At 46.3% G+C, this 8,968-nt stretch overlaps 3 protein-coding genes across 4 annotated transcripts; 1 reads left to right on the top strand and 2 right to left on the bottom strand.

The window, feature by feature from the left end:
• The first annotated feature begins 1,287 nt into the window (after positions 1-1,287).
• On the top strand, positions 1,288-3,172 carry LOC116193004 (6-phosphogluconate dehydrogenase, decarboxylating 1, chloroplastic). The gene has a single exon (XM_031521722.1). The coding sequence runs from the start codon at positions 1,462-1,464 to the stop codon at positions 2,953-2,955; it is 1,494 nt and encodes a 497-aa protein (XP_031377582.1). The 5' UTR covers positions 1,288-1,461; the 3' UTR covers positions 2,956-3,172.
• A 302-nt stretch (positions 3,173-3,474) lies between these two features.
• LOC116193005 lies at positions 3,475-4,980 on the bottom strand. The gene has a single exon (XM_031521723.1). It carries the CDS (start codon positions 4,861-4,863, stop codon positions 3,991-3,993), a length of 873 nt encoding a protein of 290 aa, XP_031377583.1. The 5' UTR covers positions 4,864-4,980; the 3' UTR covers positions 3,475-3,990.
• Positions 4,981-5,216: 236 nt separating this feature from the next.
• LOC116193003 (BTB/POZ domain-containing protein POB1-like) lies at positions 5,217-8,561 on the bottom strand. Of its 2 annotated transcripts, none has more exons than XM_031521720.1 (7): positions 8,095-8,561; positions 7,807-7,962; positions 7,369-7,490; positions 7,205-7,268; positions 6,806-7,085; positions 5,730-6,539; positions 5,217-5,412 (listed from the first exon to the last, which is right to left on the bottom strand). In XM_031521720.1, exons 1-7 carry the CDS (start codon positions 8,351-8,353, stop codon positions 5,400-5,402), a joined length of 1,704 nt encoding a protein of 567 aa, XP_031377580.1. In that variant the 5' UTR covers positions 8,354-8,561; the 3' UTR covers positions 5,217-5,399. The 2 variants fall into 2 exon arrangements, with proteins under 2 accessions (XP_031377580.1, XP_031377581.1); XM_031521721.1 differs by having other exon boundaries at positions 7,834-7,962.
• Between the last annotated feature and the right edge of the window lie 407 nt (positions 8,562-8,968).

Below are 8,968 nucleotides of genomic sequence, written 5' to 3'. Positions count from 1 at the left end.
CGAAGAAGCCATATCTGGCCTCCCCATGTCGGGACCGGTTTGGAGAGGTCGTTCGAGCGTCGAAAGAGGAGGCAGAGGTGCAACAGCGCGGCGGCGACGAGAGGACGCGGCGGCGGCAGACGGTGGTTGTGTGTGTGCGAAGAGTGGTAGAAATCGTAAATTTAATGAATTGTGAAGGGCACATTGGGTGTTTCGAGTTTTGGACCTATTCTTGTTGGGTCAGAATTCGGAATCTGACATTTATGGAGGGAATTCCAAATCTGGGTCTGTACAGAATTGGGCCGGATTTGGATTTCGAATTCTGATCCAAATTAGAAACCAAACACGAGATCTCCTATTCTGAAGGAATTGGGCCAGATCAGAATCTGGATTCCACCCAACCAAACAGGCTGCTCTTGCGCTAAGCTTTGGCAAGATTGTGACAATTTCGAATTCAAACAGTCAATTCTCCAAGAAAATCATGGGTCTGGGGCCACTTTTTTTTTGTCTTATTATTATATATTGCAGTTTAAAAATGAAAATCTCTTCAAGCAAAATAAATTAAAAATAAATAATCGAAAGTTTGTATATTTTTAAGTTAATGAAAAAAGTTCGTGTTAAAATTATTAAAATGTGAAAAGTTTATATTTTTTTTATTAATCCTTAATAAAATTAATGAAGTCAGACATTTGTTCACCTATTTAATTATAGTCAGGAATCATATGATATAAATTGTTACATTATATAATAAAAATTTATAATAAAAAAAAAATAGTGCAGCAGCAGAGCAGTAGGTGTCCTTTGTTCATTAATGAGGGAAAACCAATGCTTTCTCCAGAATATACACAAATAAATAATTCCACTAATTAATTAATTAATTAATTAATCTTTAAATTTTTTGGCTTATAAGGTACACCAATAGGCCTAATACAAGTATCAGAAATAATTCAACTCCTTGTAAATGCAATCCCCGTGGGAGAACTTTATCTCTTACTAAGTTGATTCGACTCGATTGAATTGACCGTGACCCAATTAGATTTCTGAATATTAGGATTTACACAAAAAAATAAAAAATAAAGCACTAATAGTGAGAATTGAATATCGATGTCTTATATCACTGCACTAAAATTTTTTTTTAATTAATCTTGGATTTAATTTCTTAGTTATATTTGTAAAGTGAGTAGGTGGAAGAAGCGGGCAACGATGGCGTTTGAGGTGTTCAAAACAACCTAAAACGGCATCGGAGGCATCGCTCCCGAAGGGCAATACGACACCCTCTCGCTGACCGTTAAAGTCCAAAGTCCAAACTGTCCCTTCACTCCCTCGATGAGTCCGTCACTTCCTTCTTAAAAAACACACATCTCTCTTCCCCTTCCTTTCCTCACGTTCTTCTCAATTTCAATCAAAATCAAAATCCCAAATCATATCAATCTTCCTCTATTTCCCCACCAAACCCTAACCCTAATTGTCTGATTAGTAGAAATGGACGCATCGTCTGTGGCTCTATCGAGGATCGGCCTGGCGGGGCTGGCCGTGATGGGCCAGAACCTGGCCCTCAACATCGCCGAGAAGGGCTTCCCCATCTCCGTCTACAACCGCACCGCCTCCAAGGTCGACGAGACCCTCGATCGCGCCCACTCCGAGGGCCACCTCCCCCTCTCCGGCCACTACTCCCCCCGCGACTTCGTCCTCTCCATCAAGCCCCCCAGATCCGTCATCATCCTCGTCAAGGCCGGCGCCCCCGTCGACCAGACCATCGCCACCCTTTCCGAGTACATGGCCCCCGGTGACTGCATCATCGACGGCGGCAACGAGTGGTACGAGAACACCGAGCGCCGCATGCGCGAGGCCTCCGACCGCGGCATTCTCTACCTCGGCATGGGCGTCTCAGGCGGCGAGGAGGGCGCCCGCCACGGCCCCTCGCTCATGCCTGGCGGCTCCTTCCAGGCCTACGAGAACATCAAGGATGTCCTCCACAAGGTCGCTGCTCAGGTCGACGACGGCCCCTGCGTTACCTATATCGGCGAGGGTGGCTCCGGGAATTTCGTCAAGATGGTCCATAATGGGATTGAGTACGGAGACATGCAGCTCATCTCGGAGGCCTATGATGTGCTGAAGCACGTGGGCGGGCTCTCCAACGAGGAGCTCGCTGAGATTTTTGATGAGTGGAACCGTGGGGAGCTCGAGAGCTTCTTGATCGAGATCACCGCTGACATTTTCAAGGTCAAGGACGAGCATGGAGAGGGGGAGTTGGTGGATAAGATTTTGGACAAGACGGGCATGAAGGGCACTGGGAAGTGGACGGTCCAGCAGGCAGCTGAGCTGTCTGTAGCCGCCCCCACGATCGCCGCCTCCCTGGACTGCCGGTACCTCAGTGGCTTGAAGGAAGAGAGGGAGAGTGCAAGCGCAATCCTAAAGGAGGCGGGGATGAAGGATGAGGTGGGGACTGTCAAGATGAGCGGAGTCGACAAGAAGAGGTTGATCGATGATGTGAGGCAGGCCCTTTATGCATCGAAGATCTGCAGCTATGCTCAGGGGATGAACTTGCTGAGGGCAAAGAGTGTAGAAAAAGGTTGGAACTTGAACTTCGGAGAGTTGGCCCGAATTTGGAAGGGTGGATGTATCATAAGGGCCGTGTTCTTGGATCGGATCAAGCGGGCCTACCAGAGGAACCCGAACTTGGCAAGCTTGGTGGTGGATCCCGAGTTTGCTAGGGAGATGGTCCAGAGGCAGGCAGCGTGGAGAAGGGTCGTGGGATTGGCTATTTCTGCAGGTATTAGCACTCCGGGGATGTGCGCTAGTCTCGCTTACTTCGATACTTACAGGCGGGCTAGGCTGCCTGCCAATCTCGTTCAGGCCCAGAGGGACCTGTTCGGGGCGCACACCTACGAGAGGATTGACCGCCCGGGGTCGTTCCACACCGAGTGGACAAAGCTTGCGAGGAATAGCAAGACTGGCGTTGGTGCTCTCAACTGAGCAAACTATTGGTTTCCCAATTAGGGGAGGTGAAGTTCCGTTCCTCCCCTGTTTTAAATTGGCAGTGCTCTGATTTGGATTAGAGTCTGTATTGGCTTACAGATGCTCTTGTTGGGTTGTATTGTCACATTTCTGTGGGTAGGCATAGCATAGCAAATTATTGTTTGTCCCTTGCAAGTTTATTCTGTTAATAAGAAATGCGTGCCTTCACCCGATATTTTCATGTGCATTGTCTCCCTATACTTGACATTTTCTATCAGCAACTTTCTCATGGCATCGCCATTCCACTGGTTTGCGTCATAGGTAGTTTCACGCATACAAGTGTATCATGATAGGAGCTTTCGGAGTTACTCCAATGCTAGAACTTCTAGTTGAGGTTGAACCCTGGACACATACGAATGACAATCTTTTGAATCTGTCTAACGACTGTGTAGTGCAACATAGCTTCTTTGATATCATTTGATCTGTTAATCGTTGCTGCCGTTTTGGAGTATTGGGAAAAAAAAAAAAATTTGTCTGTTAAGAATTAAAAGATTCTAGAGGACGGGTTCAGAATAAAGCAAATGACATGCCCCGGGAGGCAGTTGAGCAGTCTTTTTTCCAATACACTGCAATCTCACCCTGCCTGCGGATTTGAATAAGAATGTTCAGACAATATTTCTGCCTGGTCTCTGTTGATTGTCACTTGGGAAGTAAGCAATAGTATGATAAGTGGTTGGCTTTTGGCTGTCTCTTGGTCTTGAAGCACTCTCATTTTATGTGAAAAACCTTGTCTCAGCAATGTGATATAGGTCGAGTCAGCTTCTTTGGCTAATATTGGTTGGGAAACCGTGACCCGCTTGAACCGACTGATGTATCAAGCTTCTCTTCTATAGCTGCAGACCAATGGTAATCGCTTTCCCAACCAAGCTGAATGAATTGGAGTTTCTAAAGTGAAACTCCATAAATTAGGAGCAATCTGCTATCCCTAACTTGGTTGGTTACAAACAGAAAGACAAAACATGTTCCTTCAGTTTCAGGCAGCAAAACAACAGTCTAGGAAAAACCTCCATTCTCAAGAACAGGCTGAGTCCTTGTTACGGTCGCGGAAGGCATTTTGCTGCCACCGACCCATACAGTCCCGAAAAGCTCCCCTTCATCAGCTTCTCTCTCCATCACCCGAACTTTCTTCCTTGTCGAGAGTCGATACAGCATCACCCCTACATAACAAACCAGCACCATTCCCACTAACCCAATCCCTAACCCGATTATCCAGGAAGCTGCGCATCCCCGGTTCCTCTCAATGGGAATCATGATTGAGAACCGTCCCTGACCCTCGGCATAGCACGTGTTCGGGAATCTCACCTTACTGAAGGAGATGGTCCCGTTGATATGAAATGAGGCACATCTCTGTCCCGAGAACCTGTTGCCTGGATGCGTGGAATATTGGAGTCGGATTGAAATTGGCCCACCGACAGGTTCGAGGTTGATCCTCGTGATTTTCTCGCTGCTGACGTTTGTTGCATCGTATACCGTGAACCCGACCACTGGGGTGAGAAAGGAGTAGCCAGGGACAGCATACAACTGGGAAGACCAGTTGCCCATATCCTGATAGACGATGATGAGCCGCTTGACGTGAGGGACGGGAACAGTCCTCGGCGGGATACTGAAGGAGCTAAAGTTGGTGCCTTTCCTCCATAGGGTCTTGGTTCTGAGCCGAACAACTGAGACCTCCATGCCCGCAAAGTTGGGAGGAAGAATCGCACGGTATAAGAAACCCGTGTGGGGCCGGTGCCGGGTTATTGTCTTGAAAGCCGATTCCTGGACGGAAGAGTCCAAGGAATTGCCGGTGATGGAGTCGAAGCAGAGGGCCGATGATGGGAGAAGTATGGCTGTAACTGAGTAGAAGAGAAGCAGGTGTCTCGCCATCGCATTTGGGAAGGAAGTTTCGAACGACGAATACAATGATCGATAGAATCGTATAATTCAAAAAACATAGAGAAGGATCATAAGCACTTCCCAAGGTTCTTTTCCTGTTAAATGATGAAGCTGAGCATGCTTCTAATGATGGACAGAAAGGGGTCATGCCAATGGTTGGGGCCCCCCGGCAGAAGAATGGAGTCCATGGACACCATAAAGTCCCTTTGACATCCATGCTTGGAGGTGATTTTAGACTTGGGTTGGGGACCGGGGTATTGAAAAACCAATCAGACCTCAAAAGTGTCTGAGAAAGTTCACGGCCGGGGATACAAAGCACATGAATGTAGGACCGATGTTAATCGAGTGCTGAGAATAATTACTCGGGTTGATTGCTATGCTTTTAGGGGGCAATTTTACATTCTGTCATCCATTAGACAGGCGACAAACAGAGATGCGACCGAATGTAGTGCTGCAAAAGTAAAGTCCATGTACTGCTGGACTGCTGGAAAGAGTCATGGAAGAAACCGTTCGGACTTTCCAACACATCACTTCAAGGACCTGCAATGTAAAGGACGACCAATTTAAGGAAGAGAGTAGAGAACATGTTCTCAGGCACGTGCATCAAGAGTATCAATACATTTCAAAGCAGAACACTTCACATAACTCCTTCTCATTGAGCATTATATGATTTTACAGCAGCAGGAAACGGCAAAACACTACTGAAATCAACCTATCCATTTACACCTAATTCCTGCAATTCTCGACAAAAGATGGCTATCTCCAGCTTACGAGACTGAGACATATCGCTGTAAATCAAAGAGAGGTAGATTCAGGCAGAGCTCTAAGAGCAGACTTATTGGAAATTTATGACTCACTGTCTGATAGTGAGCTCCGCTCTGAGATGGAGGGTCCCGTTGAGGAAATATGCGCTGTCATCTGCCATGAAAGCAGTCCATGGAATGCCAAAGAGATTGCGGTATCCAACAGCCTTACCCCCAGTGAAGGTGTAATTCCCCTTGTACTTGCTCGCATACTCTTCACTGGGCTTTGAACGGGCTGCAAACTCGTAGTCCACGGCAAAAGAGACAGAGCCTTTCTCCTGCATCCCCAGGAACAGCCCGAAGCAATGGAACGAGCTCTGCTGGTCCATGTTGCAGTGTGCTGAGAGGAAGAATCCCTGCCCACCCAGATGGAATGCCTGGGAATAGACCCGACCGGCAGGAAATAGGTTAGCGCATTCCTCCTTCTTCAGGTCAAGGTAGACCACACACTGTTGCCTGGGAAGCTCAAATTCCACCACTTTGACAGGCCGGTACTTGTAGGCCCGCTCCACAAAGCGGCGATAGTGAGAGTTGGCCTCCTCCGCTGCCAGAGACCGCTGCCTGTATGGGGCCTCAGCCTTGAAGAATAGAGCTTCAAGAACGACCTTGGAGGCGATTTCAGGGTCGAAATCATTGCAGGTTAGAACCTTCTTCAGCTTTCGGCACGTCATGAATGGGAAGCGGATCAGTCGCCCGAGTCGAGAGCCAAGGACTGCCCTTCGCTCCTCCAGCTTCGAGTAATGCATCCGGGCCCACTTGAGGACAAAGTCATAGACTGCATCCTCCGAAGCCACCTGAAGATCATCACTGGATAACACCGCCTCGATACCAGCTAAGGGTAAGTTCAGCACCTCTTCCTGGAACCTGTGAGAAATTGACAGTTTCCAAATTAGAAAACCATAGCCTAAGTGCGGAAGCTGTTGTGCCATAGTGCATGCACTCAATAACTTGTCTCAGATATGACCAGCCGTCATTAGATCTGCTATTTAGTGCAACTTGTCACATTCTAGGGGGCATTTTTCTTATGAAAGAGCTCTTATTTCTATTTAAATGGAATGAATGACAAATAAAAGCAACTGGAAAGAGAGAAGAAATTACAAACAGAAGCTATGAGAAGGGCAGAAGCTTACTTAGCTACATCCTTGTAGCGTGCAGCAAGAAACTGCTTTGCTGCATCTGTCAGAGGCTGAACTGCATCAGCCATCAAAACAGTTGAAGGAAGATCCAAGTAAAGCAGGGCAGACTCAGCGGTCATTGGCAAGTTCCGTAATAACTTGCTGCAATATCTCATGCATGATGCCACCTCGAATTTGTCAGCGGCCATTAATACATCCAACACGGCTGTAGGTTGTGTCGTAGATAAGGTATTGCTATACATGAAATTAAGGAGGTCCATAAGAGCCGCTTCCTCTGTTCCATAATTTGTCAAGAAGGTACAAGTTAGACCAGTCACGATTGCTTGTGTGCAAGGAATATCAGGCATGAGTGAATTAAAGATGGAAAGGTTAATGAATTGCTCTAAAACCGACCGGATGCATGGATTCTCAAAGTCACCTGCCGCTGTTCAGACTCCCTCATTCCATTAGAGAACAACTGCAAAATTATGATAAAAGTCAATTAAGGTGCCCCCAAGGATGACAAATAGAAAATCTCGACTTAATTTCATGAAAAGAATCACAGTGTTGACATTCACCTTGTAAAAGAAAGGACTCTTTGCTGCTAAAATTGGTGAACTGATATGTAAAGTTTTGACTCTAAGAACCGTTGAGCAGTCCATAGCCAACAAAGGGTCACTGCTATTAGGAGCTTCTTCACCTGTAAAAGTCCACAATGAATCCCAAAGGACCACAACGATCAAATTAACGACTAGTCCATGACGTCATTTACGCAAATGCAGAAAATATGCAGTGGACAATTGCAACATTTACAATCTCAAAACTAATATCCAGCCCGCAAAATCATCCATGCACATGCAAACAAGGTACACTGACGAAATTCAGGAACATGCTCGCCAAGCATACTAAAACCACAGAATTCTGTTTGCCACTTATTATTATTGCAATTACGATAACAGGGTCCCCGAAAAGTATAATCACGAGAGCAGTTGTATTTAAGACGAGATTATAAGTACCAATTCTATCCGAAACCATTCTAGCACCTGTGGGTGTCTCCTCAATCATTGCCATGGGTTCCTCGTCCTGGTTCTCGTACACAACGCCATCGTCACTATCGGGCATATTGCAGTTTATAATCTGCTCCTCGCATTGAACATTGCCCTCTAAGGCTACTAAACAACAAGGAAACGAAACGGCCACTGTTATGAAGAGCTCAATTCGAAAGGGTTTTGGACTAAATCTAACAATTGGCGAAAGGAAAACCACCCAAAGGGCCAAAATATGGAAGGGATAAGGAGACCAACCGTTATCCTTCTTAATCTCCTCCCTGCGGCGCTTGCGGTTGCGGGCCCAGTCGGCGATGCTGGAGCAGCCCTCGCCGTCGGACTTGAAATCGGGGAGGTCGGGGAGGATCTCGATCCGCAGGACGCGGTCGGAGAAGTTGCTGTCGTTGAAGGCGAAGCCGAAGTCGGACTCCGACCCGGCCACGGAGGTGCCGCCGGGGGACGAGTCCGAGTCCATGACGGTCCTCGGATCGAAAAGATCGACGTTCACCTCCCTCATGCCCCGCCTGAACGCCGCCGGGAACGCGACGGGGTCCAGACGAATCAGCCTGAAATCGGGCGGGTTTGCGCAGGAAGAAATCGAGCCCTAGGAAGAGGATGGAACGGGAAATACAAAATGCTGCTGACTTATTGGTGTCCGTAGAGAGAGAGAGAGAGATAGATAGATAGAGGGACAGAGCTTTGTCGTTGGTGTCTCAATACATTTCTGTCCTATCCGCCACGTCAGTTTTTTTTAATTGCAAGTAGAAGAAAGCGAAGTTTTCGTTTTCTTTCTTCTTTTTCGTCATATATATATATATATATATATTTAAAAAAAAAATTTTGGTAAGTTTTTATCACAATTTTTTTTAATTTATTACAACACTTATCAATATTTTATTATTAAGACCACGCCCGTTTTAGTTATGGATACAAAGAAAATGATATAAAGGAACACGATGACCACCTTAACGAGGTTTGATGAAAACCCGTGCATAGTACGCATATGGTCTAGTTGCAGAGAATAGAAAGAGAAGTTTTCTTTTTCTTTTTCTTTTTTTGGGTAAATTTTGGCAAGTCTTTTTTATTTTTGGAGGAAGAGTCTCATTAAATTTTCATATGCCTTAATTTATTT

The sequence above is a fragment of the Punica granatum genome, chromosome 1 (assembly GCF_007655135.1).
Source record: "Punica granatum isolate Tunisia-2019 chromosome 1, ASM765513v2, whole genome shotgun sequence".
Classification (NCBI taxonomy): Eukaryota; Viridiplantae; Streptophyta; class Magnoliopsida; order Myrtales; family Lythraceae; genus Punica; species Punica granatum.
The sequence above is the reverse complement of the archived record's forward strand: the minus strand, read 5'-3'. Positions and strand labels throughout refer to the sequence as shown.